Here is a 21635-nt window from a genome sequence, read left to right on the forward strand (position 1 = left end):
GCATAACCACACGTCCCATATCATGCATACACAACTGCACAGCCACACACACACACACTTACGACTTGAAGACCAATGGTTGACCTAGATTACAGTTTCTAGTTTTCCTATTCCCAATCACAAAAATATGAAGACAACTGTTTACAATCAAAGATTATATTTACGAATAATTTTAAATCTCGCACTTCTTTGTTTGCTTATTTGTAAAAGAAAACAGCTGCGCCATCCCTGCCTCCATGGCTAGTCCTGTAATATCCAAATACCAACAAATGCAATAACAAATTGAAGCTATTCAGCTTTGTTGTTATCAGGGTATTCATCTGTGTCACTTTGCACACTTAACATAACATCGTAACAAGGTTTAACTGTGGGCAGGGAGCAATATATTAATATTGAAATTAATTTAGCGTCATTAAGTGTGCCTTGGCGCACGAACAGAAAGCAGCTGCTGAGTGTGGAGTCCCCGGTACTTATAGCAGCAATACTCAGTGCCCCTTAGGCTCTGCTCAGCAACATTAGGAATAGATTACCTGTCAGGAATATGTATGGCATATTCAAATAAGTGCCGTGCATATTTTAAAAAACTTGATATAATTTGAATCCATGTAGTCCTTTTTCTTTTTTTTCCCAGAACTTCCATGTGAGATGTAATTCTTTTGCGGCCAGTTATTTTTACCTTTCTTTTTTTTCCTGCTTCTTTTCTTGGGCTTTTTTAATTTATTTATTTTTCTCTTAGTGAAATTAAGTGTTATGCCCGAGGTGGGTCATTCATCATTGGGTAAGGGCCTCACTTAATGATGTCATTTCCCTGCCACACCACCCCCAGCCCACCACCATTACATGTGATATTTCCTATTTTTATTAGTTTCCTGTGGTTTTACACTTGGTGTTATGATCCATGGCGCATTTATTTCTGCTCTTTCTTGAACTGGTTTAGTAAAAATAATATACACATATCTGCACTTACCACCAGAGTATTATAAATATGTATTATGACTGTATATAATCAGATAAGGCTGGTTAGTTTGTTAATGTGGCAAGACTTTCAGGCCTGCGCTCACTGGCAGTTTAAAAAAACCAAAAAGGTTAGATTTTAACTGACTCCACAGTGTGTGATGTAGTAGGAGTACGGGTAGGGGTGTTACGATTTGAAATTTTCACAGTCTGATAACTATGGCTGAATTTACGATTTGAAAGGCAATCATAAATCAATTAGGACTGATTACAATTCATTGCAAATGATGTGTACTGATGAGTAAATAATTGTGTATATTTTATATCAGCAAGGTGATTTTCCAATAGCTCTAAAAATAGTCTTCTATGTCATTCATTCATTCATTCATTCATTTGTTCGTTCATTCATACATTCACCTCAGGCCTACCCCAGATTCTAAACAAAGTTGGTCACATATTGAACGGAGGCCACTGAATCAAATCATATCATATCATAGCAGATTTAGTGGAATTGTCAAATATCAAATCATTGCCTTAAGATTCGAAATCATATCATGTCATGTGGAAGCTTGAGGTTTACACCCCTGATGATAATCTGGAGTAATAATATAAAAACAAACAATTGTGAAACAAAGTGGTGAAAATAAACAGAAATATTTATTATGAAATCTTTGTACAAAGTCTCTTATCAGATGCTTATGTATGTTTATGCTCATATATAACGAGAACCAAAAGGAAAATTGTAGTAGTGCACGCACCTACATGCAAGTTGTGGGTCACATGACCATAACATGTTTATAAGCTCTATCTGTGCTCAGAAAGTTACCTAAACCTACACAGAAAAGTCACTAATCCATCAACACATATATATTATGTGTTATATCCATAACACTATATTTTACTATTCTATGTTTTAAACTTAAGCCAGTATTTGGTTTCGTTTTGATTTCAGCTAGAGATAGAAAAGACTTCCTGAAATGTCTTTAAACTGAAGAAAAGGTGCAAAACTCTTCTCCCACAGGATAAAAAAAGGATATTTTTGGGAATGGCATTCCTGTAAAATCTCTAACATCATCAATATTTGTCTTTTTGTCATTATAAGAAGAAATAGAGTGTGGCTGCAAGGAAAACTGGCACACTGAAAAAAAAAAAAAGCAATTTCATATTAATCAGTATTTTGAAAAAGTCGCAGAAGAGGTTACCATCTGATCATTGATTAATGCTGCTTTGTCGGAAGTTTGTGCATACACAATACACGTTCAGAGGTGGTGATTACTTGTATTGTGTGTTGAAGCGGTTTTGGTTGGAAAAATGGGTAGTGTAGATAGATAGATAGATAGATAGATAGATAGATAGATAGATAGACTTTATTGATCCCATGAGGAAAATTCTTGTGTTACAGCAGCATGGTCAGTAGCAAGATACAACATGTATACACACGAAATATAAAATATAAAATACAATAAGTTAAATTAAATGTAGTAGTGCAGATACAGAACACAGTTGTAGATTTAACCAGATTTACATCAGTATTTACATAAGTACACTTGTGAAAACTGGAATATGAAGAACTTTGAGAATGTAGAATATAATGACAGCTTTCTAAATGATAGCTTTCTTGTAGTAGTGTAATGTGAAAGTGTTATCATCTGTCACACACAGGTGAGCTGTTGTACAAAGTTATTGCGAATGGTAAGAATGAATTCCTGTAACGTATGAGAACGTTATGAGAACGTATGAGAAACCAGCTCTTGTTTTTATTGATTTATTTATTTATTTATTTTTTGTATCATCAATGACAAGAAATTTTTATCTTTACTGAAAAAAAAAGTAAAAACTGAACAGATAACATGCAAATTCACTTCTTAAATCTTACCTGCTGTCCATTGTAGGCTTTTCATTCAGCACATTTTTGTTACTGACACTATGTATGAAATAAAACCCGAGCAAAAAATAGCCTACATACACCTACCGTACTCGTCTGGTGTAAATGTGATTAACATGGGAGTGGACTGGACAGTCTGGTGTAAAATGGGCTTTAGAAGCGCTCTAAATTAAATAAACATCCTAGATTACTGAAATGTAGGTATACTAATAGTTGTTAATTAGAAACATCCCATAAGGCAAGTTTATCTGCATAGATTTTCTGCATGTGTTAAAGATTTGGTTTACAACTCTTTGTGCATACAAATGTTTTCTGCAAGAGTTTACTTCTGATGGTAGGGTTGCTGTTGCTGTGGCAGTTTTTGTGTAATAAATCTACACTTCAAGCTTTTTTAGTGCACATGGGTTACTGTAATCTAAGACATTGAATTATATTAGTGTGATGAATAGCATTCTTTGAAAAACGTTTCCTCCTGTTCTGTTTCCAGGCCGTACCTGTGATCGCTGTAACTACGGCTTCAAGTTTCTTAATCACACAAATCCAGATGGCTGTGAGCCTTGTGGTTGTAATCCGGACGGATCTCTCCACCAGTTTTGTAACCCTTTTTCTGGCCAGTGTGAATGCAAGAACGGTATCCAGGGCCTCCTCTGTGACACCTGCCCTCCTGGAACCTACGGCCCGAGTATGGATGGGGTCTGCATGTCCTGCAACTGCAGCGCTGCTGGCATCATCTCGGGCTCAGTGTGTCACCCTGGAACAGGTCAGTGTGTGTGCCGGCCACATGTGGAGGGCCGTCGGTGTGACTCGTGCAGCGATGGCTGGTACACACTGGGCCTTAATGACTCTCATGGCTGCCAGCCGTGTCACTGTGATCCCAGGGGCACTGTGGAAGGATCAGCTCTGTGTGATAAGGAAACTGGGCAGTGCCAGTGCAAAAACGGCGTGGAAGGTCTTCGCTGTAACCGCTGCTCTGCACATATGTATAACCTGAGCTCGGGTAATGACACACATGCATGCCTGCCATGCAACTGCGACCTTGCGGGCACCTTGGCTGGAACGGTGTGTGATCCTGACAATGGGCAATGTGTGTGTGTGCCCACCCATCATGCACAGGACTGTAGCACCTGTAAGCCAGGTGAGTGTTTGAAGCAATCTGCTATCAATATGATAGAGAAATTAATAATAATAATGTTGCTACCAATTTTGTTTTGTTTTTCTAGAACAAAAAAAGCATGAAAAGTGTGTAGGTCTGTGTGTGTGCATTTTAATTAGTTTGAGCGGTTGATCATGCCAGTGCTTTCATTTCTGCTATTGTTTAGCAGAATAAATAGCCATTGTGTAGCAGATCGCTGCTCTCTGCATTTATTCTTGGCTCCACATAGCATTTTGCTCATACATTTAGCCTATGTTGTCCCCAGGAGTAGCATATGTTTTAGTAGTCAGTGTGATATTGGTTGCATGGCAAGTGGTCTTCCTAGAGCCAGTTCCATTAGTAGCATTTGAAAGCCATTCCTGCCATTAAGAATTAGAAGAACCTCTGGAGGGTTGGTGAGTTTGGCCACCACTTTCAGCAAATCTGGGTAAATATCCATCCTACTGTAGTTGAGGTGCACTGCCAACAGCTAAGGCAGTTCAATTTCTTTAGAATAAACTCTAGCATCTGGTTCCATTGTATTTGTAGTGAACATACACTGTCACAAAAACTGGCTTTTTACTGTAATATCAAACATGCATGCACTGGGAACAGTGTTTACTCAAAAATCTCCATTATTTACTTTTTAAATAAATAAATCCTTTGCAGCATGAACCATACTGACATTTCCAACATCAAAGATCATTTTCAAAATGAAATCCAATATTACAGCAACATGAGGGTGATAAGGCAGAAATCCTATAATGGACATTGAAATTACATGTGAAACTTATATAAAATAATATTGAAATGTCCTGTAGTATCAACTTCTAAAAATTTTCACACTGTCTAGAATTCACAGCAGAGCCGTAGCATATTGACTCCCCACATTCTGCATGCACCACTGCACAGCATGTGTGGCTTGAATCTCACAGAGCTAAAACACTGATTAAAATTTATGCCTGTCTGCTGCACTTGATGCAAGTCCCACTCACATCTAAAAATGATTCTGCGATTGACTCCATATCCTTCAGTTCTGCGATTGACTCCATATCCTAAAATGTGCCATCCAGTGTAAAGAACTCCAAATCTGGTGAAAAAACATTGAAAAAAGTTGATGGAGCCCAAATACAAGTGCGATGGGAGACTAAAATAATGTTTTCTATATGGCCAAAAGCTTGTGAACACCTGACCATGACACCCCTATGTGCTTTTTGAGCGCGCCATTCCAGATTAAGTCCCCCTATTTTGCTGTTATAATAACCACTCTTCTGGGAAGGCTTTCCACTAGAGTTTGGAGCTTGGCTATGGGGATTTGTGCTCATTCAGCCACAAGACCATTAGTGAAGCCAGGCACTGATGTCGGGCGAGGGAGTCAGCATTCCATTTCATCCCAAAGGTGTTCAGGGGGGTTGAGGTCTGGGCTCTGTGCAGACCATGTCTTCATGGACCTCGCTTTGTGCAAAGGGGCATTGTCATGCTGGAACATCCTTCCAACTTTGTGGCAATGGTTTGCAGAAGGCTCACACATGGATGTGATGGTCTGGTGTCAACAAACTTTTGGCAATATAGTGTAATCTTCTTCTTACTATTATATATTTCTGATATTTGGGAAACAGACACCCTTATAGCCTATATAAGGGATTGCACAACTATTACATTTTACTAGTTGACCAGTAATCCTAATTAAAAAAAGAGTATTTGACTAGTTGACTAGTCGACAGTCAGTTGCTTTCCATTAAAGCAAAGGTAAATAAAAAAAAATCCCTGCATAGTCTTGTGCAATTATACTTAGAATGCTTTTTTTACCATCAGCTTGCAGTTCTTTATCATCAACCCCAATATATATTTAAAAAAAATTATATTATGCAATAAATATAATCAATGTAATCACCTAATAGCATACATAGCAATCTACAGTTGAATAGTTTCTGTTAGCCCCCCTTTTTCCTAGAAATATCCTATTCTACTTTTAGAGCCTAGGTTGTTAGTGCTGTTCAGTAGAATAGATAATAATCATAGGTTAAAAAATGAGTAGCTTTAGCTTATGGCCCTTCAAAGAGCGCCTCATGGAACCTCGATGCGGTAACCAGACAAGGATGTACGGTTGCTCCTTCTTCACCCGCACCACCTGATGAAATGGTGCAGGGTGTACCCAGCTTTCCGCTGAGCCTTCCGGTCCACCCAGCACATAAAGCATGTGCACCGAGAGTGGTGCTGGCAGGAGAAAATTGAAAGCGCAGGGAGAGAGGGGGAGATCCATCTACAAGAGCTGATGACTCTGTTTGGGCCCTCCCCCTCCCCGGCACTGTGTGTCACGGCTCCATTCACTCGTATTTCACCCGTGGGCTGGGGAGCAGGCTGTGATTGAAACATCTCAAACCTGCTGGTCTTTCCAGTCTGAATGATGCCCTTGAGTTTCACAGTCTTTCTTTCTTCTCTTGAAAGTAGAATGTGATCCATTTGTTCTTACTAAGATAACCATATGATCCCAGTGTGGCAAACTATGAAAGAAGGCTTATGTACCTCATTTGAAATCAGGAAATCATTGGAATTTTTTCTTATTGCAGGTTACTTCCGTTCTGACAAGCATCGTGGTCCATGTGAGGCCTGCGACTGTCACCCAGTGGGAGCAGTTGGACAAGTGTGTGCTGCAGACACAGGGCAATGCGTGTGCACTAATTCGTCCCTAGCCGGGCGCAAGTGTGACCGATGCCAGGATCTTTACTTTGGTTTTAATCCCATCATGGGCAGGTTAGTTGTACACTCTAACTATCTATCCCCAACAGCAAGATGAAAATATTACAGTCGCTGCCATACGTTTACATACACCTAGGCTAAAGGTATTCAATCTCAGGACTCCACACATTTCATGTTACCATACATTTCTTTTGGCAAGTCTGCCAAAAGCATATACTTTGTTCACATCAGAGGTCAATTTAAAATCAATTAGAGACAGATTTGGAAGATTCCAGAAATGACTTATCGAAGCTTCTGATTGGCCTATTGCCATAATTAAGAGTTAATTGGGAGTGCATGTGTGTCTGAATTTAAGGACTGGTGCCTTTTTGCCGTTGAAACCATGGGAAAATCCAAGCAACTCAGCCAAGACCTCAGAAAGAAAACTGTGGACCTCCAAAGTGTCTTAACATTTTGTCTTAATTTCCAAACAACCAAAGGCACCATGAACATCTGTATAAACAACTGTACGCAAATATAAAAATCTTGTGACCACACACGCTGCATCATTTGGGAAGGAGGCACAAACGTTAAGCTGAATGTCAAGACAACAGCAAAGGAACTGGTGAAGGAATTGGAGGCACCAAAGTATATACATCCACCATTAAAAGAGTCCCACATCGTCATGGCCTGAAAGGCTGTAACTCAAGAAAGAAGTTCCTACTCCAAGCCTAGCATGAGCTAGACTGAAGTTTGCAGGTGATCACCAGCCTTTTGGAGGAGTCTTCTGTGGTCAGATGAAACAAAAATTGGCCATAATGATCAGCACTCTGTATGGAGGAAAAAGGGTAAGGCATTTAATCCAGAGAACATCATCCCAACTGTGAAGCAGGAGGATGGCAGCATCATGTTGTGGGGGGTGTTTTGCTGGAAAAGGGATATTTTATGGTCTACATCATAAAACAGATGCATCATGAAGAAGGTGTACTATCTAAAAGTACTGACGCAAAACCCCAAGACATCAGCCAGAAAGTTAAAACTTGGTCGCAACTAGGTCATCCAGCAGGACAGTGATCTTAAGGATACGTCCAAAGTTGTAATAAAATGGCTCAAAGACAGTAAAGTATTAGAGTAGCCATCACAAAGCCCTGACCTGAATCCCATTGACAATTTGTGGACTGAACTGAAAAAGTATGTCCAAACAAGGAGGCCCATAAACCTGACTGAGTTACACCACTTCAGCAAAGTATTGTGAGAAGATTGTGGAAGGATACCCCAAGCATTTGATTTGAGTTAAGCAAAAGATCTTAGGTTTTGTTTTGAAATTACAGCTTATGGAAATAAAGTAAATACCCTAACGGACTTAAAACAGGTATGGTGTATGGTAATGTATAGTAACATGAAATGTGTGAAGTTGTAAAATATCTTTCGCCTAGGTGTATGTAAACTTTTGGCCTCAACTGTAGAAGCATCTAATTTGCCCGTCATCCCTCCATGGATATCACTGATGACTGAGTCTTGTGTGTATAACCATGTCTTTCCACTTCGCTATGGCTGTTTGAGCTAGTTAGCAGTTTGATGGCCTGCAGGTCCAGCCTGTGTTCATAAAAGGTCAGATCAGCCATTACAGTAACCTGCCTCTAAATGATCATATGCTTTAATGCTCTCGGAACACTTGATTTGTCAGATATATCAATTACGCAGTAAATACATCAGTAAATGCAATCATGCATTATAGCCACCTTAATTATATTCACCTCAGCAACTCACCAGCTTGGGCATATGACCTACGATAAGACACAAACGCAAAACCTTTCATGCTGTGTTTTTTTTTTTTTTTGTTATGTTTTTTTTTTATTTTATTCTTACATTCAGTAGATTTCTTTGATATGATTGGGTTTCTGAGACCACACTGCCCATGGGTACATTTGGTCAGGAGTCTTGTTTGAATGACCTTCGAGAAGGCTCCAAGGAGATATTTAACCTCAAGCCATGCTGAGCAAAGCAGAAAAAACTGGGGGGGCCACCATAAGCAGCTTCCACATTAACATCATTTACCTTTCCAAAATAAAATCGGATGTTTGGAAGCGCTGCAGGTCGACTGAATATTAATTGTAGTGAGATCTGAGTGCTGAAAATGTGCCTTTTTTTGTACACACATCAACAAAAAGGCCTACCAGACATCACAAATTGCTAATCCATATGTGTCATGACGGATCGCCCGGCTTACACTTATTCACAGTAGGGATGAAAAATGAACTATTTAAACTGATTACAGAGAAGCTTGAATGACATCAGGAGAATCCACCAAATAAAGATTTCTTTATAGAAATATTACAAACTCATTTACCCTACCTCCTTCGAAATCAATAAGGTTGTGCATCTTATTTTGCGGATATTATATTGCTCAGTCCGATGTGGTTCGTCTAATGGGGGCAGTTAAAAGGCCACAATATGGTTATGGAATATTTCCCATCACAGCAGATGACATAAGCCCGCCTACCCAGAATGCAGTGGTTGGCTAATCATTTAACCTTGGAGGAAAACAGTTTTATTGCATGGGCAAGATCCATTTCTGCTTACAAACTAGGAATGTAATTTACCTGTTTATTCGAGTTGCCGCTGGAACTTGTTCAATCATGTTTAGTTTATGCAAAGCAAACTTTGCATGCCAAGTCTATTTTCAACAGCTGGCCCAAACCCGCACGGATACACTTTAGGGACGCATTATTTCCATTTGCAAGATATATCAGTGTCCAAAATTTCACAAGTAGGACTTCGAAATATTGCTAAATGTCTCTTATTGTGGTACTTACTTTATCACTTTTATCTGTGTGGATTAACAATCATTGAGAAGTTGTGTCTCCTTGTGAAGAGTCAAGGTCGAACCGTGTAAGAAAACGATGAAGAACACCCCCCCAGATGACAGGACAAATTTGCGGCTCATTAAGAATCTTGGGCTTTTCTCAGCTGCATGTGAGAGTGTCAGGCTCTTGGCCCTCATGTCACCCTTCACCAGCTCCACTGGGGTTACACCCCTTCACACTCTACAACATCCTTCCTTCAAAGTGTATGTGAGCATCTGTAAATGCCTCTTTTTAGCATGTATGTGTGTAACCTTCTCATCTCATCCAGGCCAGCTTCAGTGACTCCCTGTGAAAACAACTTTCCACTGTGCAAATAAATCTGGACTTAACTTTTGCTTAACGACTTGACATGTCAAACGCAGCAATACACAGTATGTAGCTGAGGTAATTATGTGTGCATGAGATCTTCCTTCTCTTGTGTCTACTTTGTGTCTAGGTGTGAGCAGTGTGGCTGCGATCCAGCAGGGAGTTTCAACGGCTCCTGCCATGCCGAGACAGGCCAGTGCCCATGCAAGCTGTTCGTGACAGGCGAGAAATGTGAACTGTGTGTAGAAGGAGCGAGTCACATGGACCCGGCCAACCACTTGGGCTGCAGTAAAGGTCACAACTCAAAAAGCATTTTCATATGTTCCTCCATATGCCGTTATGGACTTTAGAATGTGCAGCACCTTTTTTCAACTTTTTGTCCTTGGCTGTGTTTTACAGTAGCACTTACATGTAGGCCCTGAGTTTTCACTCTGTAAACTCTGTAAACACTGACCTGTTGGCTTTCTTTCCTGACATGTGCATCTAGCTATCTTGTTTATAAGTTATACGTTTAGATATTTAGCTGTGGCAAATTCTTTCATGCATTTTATAGCCCTAATGTATCCATGGTCTTGAGGGGGGAAATGTCACGCTTAATGCCTCAGGCTTCTGCCCCCCACAAATCTGTTTTATTAAGTTAGTGCATTTTAAGTGCACTGCATGTTTGGTCCAGAAAGCTCCCCCCACCTTTTTATACGCAGTCCATTTGTTGCATTTGTCGGCGGCGAGATCTTTAACCTTGCTGTTTTTCCTTGGCCGACGATGTTGGTTTTTTTCGCCGTGACCCTAAAGAACGTTAATCATCCTCATTTCTCTTTTCTCTCACCCACTGTTCAGAGCCCAGACAGCAGCCTCCTCCGATGGGCACTGCACTCAATGCCAGTGCTATTGAACTGAACTGGAATGCCCCAGATTCACCCAACAGCAACTCCCTCACCTACACGCTTCTCCGGAACCTGGAGCCAATCCATACCAGCTACAGCCAGCTTCCATTCGGTTAGTCAATTCAGTTCAATAGTTGCATCACGCTTTTAACAATAGATATTGTCACAAAGCAGCTTTACAGAAATCCGTATGCAGATTTAGATTTCGATCTCTAATGAATGAGCCAGAGCGACAGTGGCAAGGGAAAAACTCCTTGAGATGACATGAGGAAGAAACCTAGAGAGGAACCAGACTCAAATGGGAACCCATCCGTTTCTTGGTCACACCAGATAGTGGGATTATAAATGATTAGAATTCCACAAATGTATACTGTAACATCAGACAGTCCTGAGGGTGTTGCATATTAGCATATTGTGAATCCGAGTCTGGGAATAAGCACAGGAAAATCTTTATGATTACAGCAGTACTTATTAGGTACATGTGCATACATGTCCAGAAGGCTGTTCTCTAAAGGTTTCGGGTTTGGAAGCTGAATTTGTGTTTGCATTAATGTATATGTGCTGCATTTGATCAGGGTTATACGTGACAGTTTTGACTTTGTGGGGATATTTGTCTGCCATATGCATACCTCCAAAGTTGAAATAAAATGGCTTAAAGACAATAAAGTATTGGAGTGGCTTTCACAAAGCCCTGACCTGAATCACATTTACAAATTGTGGACTGTACTGAAAAAGCATTTCCAAGCAAGGAGGCCCATAATCCTGACTGAGTTACACCAGTTCTGTCACTAGGAATGGGCAAAAATTCCAGCAAAGTATTGTGAGAAGATTGTGGAAGGCTACCCTTAGCGTTTGATTCAAGTTAAGCAAATAAAAGGTCATGCCACCAATACTAACACAGTGTATGTAAATATTTGACCCAATGAAAATGTGATATAGTAAATAAAAGCTGAAATAAATGTCTCTTAGCTTTTATTTTGAAATTACACCTTATGGAAATAAAGTAGATAAACTAATTGATTTAAAACAGAAATTGTATGATAACAGGAAATGTGTGAAGTCGTAAAATGTCTTTAGCCTAGGTGTATGTAAACGTACACCTCAACTGTAGAAGCATCTATTTAGGTACATAATACAACATAATGTCCCCACAAGGGTAGGAATATCTGACAGTTTTAACTTTGTGGCGACATTTGGCTGGTGCCCACAAGGAAAGCTGCTTTTCTTTCCTTTTATTAGAAAAAGTTTCCTTTTGGTTGCTTAGCTTAAGGTTAGAGTTAGATTAAAGGAAAGGAAACAATTAACAATTGTCAATGGAATGTACTCACATGGAGGTAAAACAAGTGTGTAAGTGCAGATAAAGCTAAGCTGTAAAATTTGTGTACACATTCAAAAACACTCTCAACAACATCCATACCATGTTTCGTCTCTGTATAGGACTGACGCACTTCACAGACACTGCTCTGTCTCCCTACACCCTCTACACCTACCAGCTCATCACCAGCAATGTCCACGGCAACACCAGCAGCTCCAATGTCACTCTCCGCACTCTGTCCTCTGTCCCTGATCGCAGTGAACTGCAGCTGACCGTTGTGGGTAGGGTTAACCCCACCAGCATTTCATTCAACTGGACAGAGCCTCTAAACATCTCAGGCCCAGTGGAGCACTACACCCTGAGTTCAGTGGAAGAACAGAGTGGAGAGGAGATCCTTCATTACCAGGGCCTGGGGTCAGAGGTCACAGTGGATACCCTGCACCCATTCACCCGCTACACCTTCAACCTGCAGGCCTGCACCAATGGTGGTTGTGCTCGCACTGCCAATGTCACTGTGGTTACAGCACAGGTTTCACCGCAGCAGCAGCCAGCACCACGTGTGACCACACTTTCCCCAACACAGCTGCAAGTAGCCTGGGAGCCACCCACCAGGCCAAACGGTAAAGCAGGGGACTATGGGAATATTCAGTTCGAAGTTGTGTTATTATGGTATGTGGAAGAAAGGATTGTGTACCATCCACATGCTCAAGAGAATGGTTATTTTTGTGTTTTTGACTCTTCCAGAAGTGCAATTCAATTTTATTTCTATTGTACCTTTAACAATAGATATTGTCACAAAGCAGCTTTACAGAAATACAGATATTGATTTATATTTAGATCTCTAAAGGAAAATTTTTATTATAGCAACAGTTCTTGGAAGATACAAATTTACAAATGTGTTCTTACTTGACATCTCCACAGACCAAACTACTGGAACTAATCACTTTCTATTAAGGACAGCACAATGCACATGTTGATATTTTTTTCATAGCTTTAGATGATGCACCATTGAAATTTAGTTACTAATCAGTGACGCTTTTTCAGTGTGTTCTTGGGAGTCACCGTGCATTAACATACTATACAGCTATAAGAATCCACTGTATCTTCCTCACGCTCTTTTAGTAAGTAGTCTCAGCCCCATCATTACAATAATGAGAAACACCATTACAGAAATGCTATTTGATCTCTGCCCGGCTGAAAATTAATTCCTGGCGAACTTTAATCTACAACCGAGAGGCTTGATTAAGGCTCGGCCCGTGCTTCGTTCTGTGGTATAAACCAGTGGGGCTGCGCGTCACACTTTAAGGCGGTTGATTGCCGCATGCAATTATGCATTGTGCCTCACACCAGTGAAAGTGCTGCAAAATAGCTTCCTGTATATCAATGACTTTTAATGCCAGTTATCATGCTTTATCACAAATTAACTCATTAACATGGGCCATTATAAAGTACCCTCGGAGAATTCTCCTAACAATTCTACTGTCTTTTTAATTGTGTCTATCTGATTCTCTCTCTTTTTTCTTTCTTCTCTCTGTCATTTTGGGCTGCAAATGTAATTGCATGTTGTCAGTGGCTAGCTTTACATCACAATATCCTATTTCTTCTGCTGAGGCATATTTGGAAATTGTACAAAATTATAATTATATGCAGTGTTCTGTTCTGCACCTGGAAGATTATGGCCTTTTACTTTAATGTAAGAGAAAGACAACTTACTGGAAATTTCACTCTGTTATAGAAGGTCAATATGAAAAGGATGAAAACATCCATCACTGGTTTTATTTTTTCGTCTTTCAAGGTATAATTATCAGGTACGAGCTCTTTATGCAAGTGCTCAATGAGTCGCTGGGAAACGTGACCAATCCCGGCACAGAGCACAGGGTTTTCCTCAGCAGTGGTTGGCTGGACCCGCAGCAGCCTTCGGACTCAGCCAGTGAGAACGCTCTGACTCCACCCGAGAGCAGTGTGCTGGTGTCTGATCTGGAGCCCTTCACTGCGTATCGCTTCAGGGTGCTCACCGTTAACATGGCCGGCAGCACCACGTCAGAGTGGAGCACAGCCCGTACTGCAGAGGGAGGTTAGACAAACACATGTACACACACTCACGCAGACGCAATCCCACACAACAAAAAAACTAAAACAAAAATAACTCTAGTAACCATTCCATGACCTTACATGACCTTACAGATAAATGTCCTAATAAAAGAATATATATATAAGAATATAATATTATATATATATATATATATATATATATATATATATATATATATATATATATAGTAACCATTCCATGACCTTACATGACCATGATAAATATCCTAATAAAAGAAAATATATGTATATATATATATATATATTTTTTCTTTCACAAATTTACAAGAATTGGAACCTAATTCATTAGGAAACTTGCTACCTTTACCACTTTACAATTTGCAACAGCATATGAGCGTAGTGTACAGAGGACCAGACCGAATATGAACTTTATTATCACAAATCCATCATTAACTGCACAGTTTTAATTTGGCAAAACATCACCTGGTTATTTTGTCCAGTTTAGGTGACCCTATGGCTACTGCAGCCTCAGATTCTTGATCTTGACTGATAGGAGTGGAACCCAATGTGGTCTTCTGCTGTTGTAGCCCCTCTGTTTCAAGTTTCGACATGTTGTGAATGATGAGATACTTTTCTGCTTAACGTGGTTGTAAAGAGTGTTTTTTTAGTTACCATAGCCTTCCAGTCAGCTGGAACCAGTCTGGCCATTCTCCTCTGAACTATTCTGCGTACTCTAGAGACTGTTATATCTGATAATTCCAGGAGATCAGGACTTTCTGAAATACCCAAACTAGCCTGTGTGGCACCAACAGCCATGCCATGGTCAAAGACACTGAGATGACTTTTTCTCCATTCTGATGTTTGATTTGAACATTAACTCAAGCTCTTAACCTCGACCTGCATTATTTTATGCTTTGCGCTGCTGCCATATGATTGGCTGATACATGGCAAAATGCTATTCTATGTAGACAAAACCAACATATTCAGCTTATTTAGTTTGTTATATTCAATCCTATATTACTCTTGAGGGTTGATTTTCAGTAACTGTGCGTTAAGTATTACGTTGCGCATTACCTGCATGACAGCTACCACAAAATACACACCATGGAGCCATGTTGCTACACACCATGTAGCAGAGATGCTAGCATAATTTTCACCATTAAAGGCTCAGTAGGCAAGATCTTTTAATTAGGGACTTGGAATGTCACCTTTTAGCTTTGATTTTGAGATTCAGAGGGAAATACACAATTTCATTTTCATATTTAAGGTGTGTTATTCACTTGACAAGGCTCTCTGGAGATTCTACACCTTTCCTTGTCATTAATTGTATTCAAACAGCTGATGTTTATGGAAATGCAGTACTACTGAGGTGTGCAGATATGCCTCTCCTTTTATGGTGTTGCTTCCAGCGTATGAACCATGAAGCACTGAAGAGATGAATAGCAGCCATGTGACGGCTCATCATAATGGTGTAATTGTGTGTCCTCACCCTCCATAGTGCCGGAGTACATGAGCCCTCCCCAGGTGTCTCCGGTGTCCTCATCTTCACTTCGAGTGAGCTGGGAGACACCACGGGAGCAGGACGTCAGGGGAACAGTGACCGCATACCAAGTCAGCCTTTACCAAGAGCAGACCTCCAACCCATACACCCCTCCTGTAGTAACGCAGGTACTGTAATATTTATAATGCATTAATCACATGCACAGCGACTCTGGGATGACATAGAGCCTTAGATGTTATTAGATGTTTACACAGAATCCAAAATGCAAAGAGATGCTGAAGATTTGCAAATGCAAAGAGATGCTGAGATGCTTCGGATGGTGAAGTTTTGCTCAAAATGGATCACTCATATACAAAATTGGATCGCTCATATACAGTTGCAGTAAGGAGCATTGCAATTAGCATTAGCAATGCTGACCACATGTACTGCGTTTGAGAGGATGTTGTATACAGACCACAAAAGCTTTGAGCTCATAAATCCCCAAAACCCTCAAGATGCCAATGAAACAAATAGTGTGTTCACTCTCACTCTCACTGCTATATACTCACAAGCACTGATCCACGAGGCACATAGGTATTGCACAGAGTGCTTCTGATGGAATCCTGGATTATAAGTAAAGCAGTGCTAAGATGAATAATTCTATATTTTGCCTACCAAAGTATACAGTGGATGAAGGGTCAGGCCAGAAAGGTGATGCAGTGAACACAGGGTGGAATAATGTATGGCAGGAGTGACCAGCTCCAGTCCTGTAGCACTGGTCTACATTACAAATTTGGTGTATAAAGACACCTGGTATTTAAATAATAGGGTTGTAACGTTCAGATAATTTGGATCGATGCATTGAAAAAGGACTGAAATTAGATTCAATTCATGATACTGGCTTCACGAGTCAGTTCGATTCTCAGAATATTTTTTGAATGAAATTTTGAAATTATGACAGAAAAGACTTCTTTTTTATTTCTGAATCATAAACAGTGCAAAACTATGTGCATTTTTGTCTGTATAAAACTAAATAAATCAAAAATGGCTATGAACAGAGGTTTAGTATTATAAACAAAATGTACTACAGGTTCACCATAGCTTAAAAATAAATAAATACATTTATAAATTATCCCAAAAATTTGATTGAATAAACAAAGTCCTGGGGAATGACCTGGGGAAAATGATCAACTGCACCTGAGACATCATTTTAACTGGAAATAGAGCTCTAAAGTCAGCTAAAATGACCGGCTTCCACTGCCTCTTACTCAAGTACAGTAGACTGCAGTGGCGCAGGGCTGCAATCATGGTAACAATCATAAAATGATTTTAATTCATTATAAATATGCTACCATATTTAACTCTGATAGTTAAAATAGCCCTTCTCAACATCATAATCATTTGTGAAGTAACAGTAAGCCTACCCCAGATTCTGAACAAAGTTGGTCACATATTGGTTGGAGGCTACTGAATTGATTCATAATATAGCAGATTTAAATCAATGCCTCATGAATCAAAATTGTATTATATCATGTGGAGGCTTACACCCCTAGTAATTAACTGATGAGGTAAGTTAGGTTAAATCAGCACACCCTGCTGCTCTTCAAGACTGGACTTGAGCACCCCTTGTGTTTGGAATGAGAGTCATTACTGAAAATAGGTTGCTTGAAATAAAATGTAGAAATATTATTGCATTTTTCTAAAAAAATTTATATATTTGTATATCTTTTGATTCTCTCATGTATGACTTTGATGTAGCCATCAATTCTTTACAAATCACAAAAGAGGATAAAGATTTGTTCAGTACAAAGCAAGACACAGCGTTCACTCAAGATATTTACATGGACTGATTTATTTCAGCTGGACGAGGATAAGCGGTAATTCCGAGTGGAAGAAGAGAATAAACAGCACTTCATTCTTTAGTTGCCTGTAACAGAGTCAGGAGCTGAGGGCAGAAGCAACTGCACATTGACCTCTTCGTTTTCTTTTTCCTATTTTTTTTAACCAGTAACCTTCATTTGTGAATCACATACGTTCTCAGTTCCTCTTGCTCTCTGCTCATGTCTGGGCCTATATGCATGCATGCACCCCTCGGTCCAGAAAGGTTTCTTCCTTCACTGATGTGGAAACTCTGTGTGTGTGTGTGTGTGTGTGTGTGAAATAAAGGTTAAATAAGGGCTCAACACTGTGGACTGTTCACTGGAGACTGACTGTATCAGGATCACCTCTCCTCTCTAGTGTCTGTAGTTTCAAAGGGATTTGATGAGCTTAGTTTTCTTTAACAACATTCCTTTTAATTGGATTTTGTTATCTTAGATTTTAATTAAGCTGATAATATTTTTCATCAGTATCCTGGAGATATATGTCCCCTCGTTTTTTTCCTTTCAACAAACACATCAGGTCATCTAGGTATGACTGATATTTTGTGTGTGTCTCTGTGTGTGTGTGTGTGTGTGTATGTGTGTGTGTGTGATTTTTTTTTTAATGTAAGGGCCATGCAAATATGCATTACATTACATTTTCATATACATCAGGTTCAACCTAAACCACATGGATTAAGTCGGACATGCACTATGTAGCCATGTATGTATAATGTAATGTATGTATAATGTGTGTGTGTGTGTGTGTGTGGGATCCCCAGCTGTTGTACAACGCCTCAGCAGACGAGCGGAGCTACACTGTGACAGGCCTGAAGAGCTACGAGGAGTACAGCTTCACTGTGACCGTGTGTAACGCACAGGGGTGTGTGAGCAGTCTTCCTGCTTCAGGACGCACTCAACCTTCAGGTTAATAAACTCTAACTGATCAGCCATCAATTCTAACTTGCCAGCTTGATAAGAAAATTATGTAATTGTATATGTACTGTATATACTGTACAGTACTGTAAATAAAGTACAGCACTTTATTTGATGTCTTCTACATTATTATTAGATTTTATTATTAGATTAAAATAGTTAATCTAATAATAAACAATAGATATTATTAGATTTAAAAAGGCTATTATTATATTTACAACATTGGGCCTCATTTATCAAGCTGGATACAAGCAGATTTATTCGCAACTCCTTCATAAAAGCATTTATGCAAGAAATTTGGTATTTATGAAAATCCTGTAAATTCAGGAAAACTTCATATCCTACTCATGCTCCTGAGTCTGTGTAAATTTACACTTAACTAACGTAAACCTCGACTTGATCGACTTCAAATCATATAATTTGCAAGGATTATTCTGTCGAGTTTATTGCTTATTTTTAATTTATTTATGTTTAAACCATTCCTTTGATATTTATTAAAGAATATTAAAAAGAAAGAAAGAAAGCCAACACAAACCCATAAATTAAGACAAATAAAACTAATCATTCAGTTATGACAAAAGAAATAAACAGAGGATGAGCTGATCTGGCTGTGCATAGCTATAAACCGTAAACAAATGCCTTAGCGGAATTAAGATTTAGCCCTCACTTACTATTATTAAAATCATATTATTAAATATTTTTATTGGTACAGAAGCGAGTCAAAATAACCTCCACTTCTGCCTTATAGCCTTTACCCTTATCATTCATTTAGTGCTCCCGGGTACCTGTGCACTTGTCCTTTTATGGAGTTTTGTGGGCGTCACTACATGCAAATGAGCAGTGTCAGGAACGTTCTACGCACTTTATGGATGATTAACATACACACGCTAATATGAAGAAAATCAGTCTTTTTGAAATATTTGTAAATCTGGCAGAAAATTGCAGTTTGGTTTACTCAAACATTTACACACAACTTTTCTAAAAGATTGATAAATAAGGCCCATTATTTTTTAAGTAAAGAAAGCAACATATTAAATAATACACCACATTTCAGACCAAAAAACATAATGAAGACTGTCAGGTTTTACCTGAAAAAACAGAAGCAAGTGTGACAAAGTCTCCAGAAGATTCACAGAAGGTTCTTCAAGATGCTTAGAAAAACTTACCAGCCAATATTTGCATAAAACTATATGAAAAACTACTGATGCGTATTTAAAGGCTAAGAGTTGTCATGCCAGATATTGATTTTGTTTTAATTTAGTGCTGTTTACTGCTTTTTAGAGTAGAACACGTTTAATTTCGTACTATATAGTACTCTGTACTATATAACTTCCTGTCAATACAGGATGTCCAGAATAAATCCAGGATATTAAAAAGAGCTGGTGAAATCATAGGCAATAAGTCCGTGAAGCTTTCCCTTCACCATGTGAGTTTTCACCATATGACATTATTAAATAGATTTAATAACTATGATAATAACATAACACTTGTATTGACAAAGCAATGACTGATGCATTCCTGTGCTGTAACTCTCTCTTCGAGGCATTGTGCTGTTCGTGTATGTTTGTGTGTTTTCATACTATACACTCAAAACCAAATTATGAGTAGAAATTGGGACACGTTTTTTTAATTAAGTTGATGTGTGTGATGTGTGTTAATTCCATCTGTGTTAATATGTGTTAATTTCCATCTGAATATTAATGAAGTGCCTGTAATTGAACATGTCCATCATCACTTTGTTTAAAGGCCAGAACATAGCTGCTGAGGGACACACTAGTGGCACCTTTAATTCTCAGTGCTGCACCAGGAAGCTTGCAAACCCACCAGCGAACTGAAGCAAATGCAGCTCGGGCTGCTTTCAGTTGAAACTGGAAGGCTTTTCATCCCTGAGGAATATGAATGAAAGCTATTTGAGATTTACTCTCAGGTTATCTTGACTATTTTCGCGCTTTGGAAATGGGTAAGAAAGTTGGGAGAAATTGGTTCAGGCATTCAGACAGGTTAGGAAAGTATGTCATCAAGCCATTTTCATCGTAAGAACGTGCATTTTGAGTGTTGCCTTTTTTTTATCTTCTCTTTTTTTGTTCCACTGAGACTGTACCACACAGACTTTCCATCCAGCCTAAAGCAATGTGGGCTTTTGCATGCTTTCTTCCCCTTTTCCTGTCCTTATTAACCATCTACATCTCACCTTATATGATGACTTAATGACTCTCTCAACCCTCCTGCCGGAGTTCGACGCTCACCTCGTACACTTGCCCATTTGCGGCTGAATTCATCGCTCGGCAGTAAAAACAATTTACTGTTAATTACAAGGAGAAAAATGTGCTGGCGAGCTCCCCATGAACACCATGAATCAAACACCACTCATGGAGATTTATACGGAATATGTAAGTAGGACGAATTAGTGGGGTTTAATAACAGAGGCACAAATCATGCAGCCTTCAAGGGCCCTTAATTGATACTGTGGGAAATGATGGACATGAATCCGTCAGGCTCTTGGCGCCACTGTAAGATATGGTCAGCTCAATATGCTGCGGTGGATGTTATTGCTTCCTCCATACGACAGAAGCACATTTGTCGCTTTGCCACTGCGCTTATTTTCATCATAGTAGGAATGTTTTTGTGCCTGTTTGCTTTTTGCTGCCATTCACTAAACAGTGCTTTTGGGATATCAAATGAGCAACATGTTTTTGTTCTGTTGCTTATATGAGCTTTGAAATGTCAGATTTTTCTCTTTACCCTGATTTAATGTTTTTTCCTTATGGTTGTCTCAGGTAGGTTGAATCACACATACACACACACACACACACACACACACTTTGGCTAACCCATGGCCCACTTGAGTACATGTCTCTTTTCTCCTTGTCCCAGTCCCATTCAGTAACTCTGACAGGACTTTGATGTTGATGATTGCAATTTATGTGATCCTTACTTTGTTTTTATGACCGTCAGTATACACAGTGCCCATCGTTATTATACAGATGCACCATTAGACTGAATTACCATCTGTTCAAACGGAGCAGTCAGCAGCTGCTTTCGTTGGGTTGGTTGGAATGGCATCGCATTCTTTCAATGCTGGAACAAGTAGGGTGTAACGAGCATTATCCACAGTGTAGACGGAAAACAGTTACCGTGTGGGAGAATTTAATTGCGTTTGGGTCTTAAAGCTTTAGAGACTATGTGCAAATGTATAGACTGGAACAATGCTCAGTGCGCAAAGCGCAAAACACATTCACAGGCTAAAACGTGTAACAGCAAAACGAAAAACATTAAAACTAAAAAA

At 39.3% G+C, this 21635-nt stretch overlaps 1 protein-coding gene across 1 annotated transcript in view; it reads left to right on the forward strand.

Annotated features, from left to right (window-relative positions):
* Positions 1-21635, forward strand: part of ush2a (Usher syndrome 2A (autosomal recessive, mild)) — a 208117-nt gene that overhangs the window by 43940 nt on the left and 142542 nt on the right. Inside the window, exons 12-19 of the mRNA XM_053237605.1 lie at positions 3327-3974; positions 6542-6725; positions 9954-10117; positions 10661-10819; positions 12145-12642; positions 13818-14096; positions 15573-15742; positions 18196-18340. Coding sequence (XP_053093580.1) covers positions 3327-3974; positions 6542-6725; positions 9954-10117; positions 10661-10819; positions 12145-12642; positions 13818-14096; positions 15573-15742; positions 18196-18340 — 2247 coding nt within the window. The remainder of the gene's footprint in view (positions 1-3326; positions 3975-6541; positions 6726-9953; positions 10118-10660; positions 10820-12144; positions 12643-13817; positions 14097-15572; positions 15743-18195; positions 18341-21635) is intronic.

This window comes from Pangasianodon hypophthalmus, chromosome 10 (assembly GCF_027358585.1).
Source record: "Pangasianodon hypophthalmus isolate fPanHyp1 chromosome 10, fPanHyp1.pri, whole genome shotgun sequence".
Lineage (NCBI taxonomy): Eukaryota > Metazoa > Chordata > Actinopteri > Siluriformes > Pangasiidae > Pangasianodon > Pangasianodon hypophthalmus.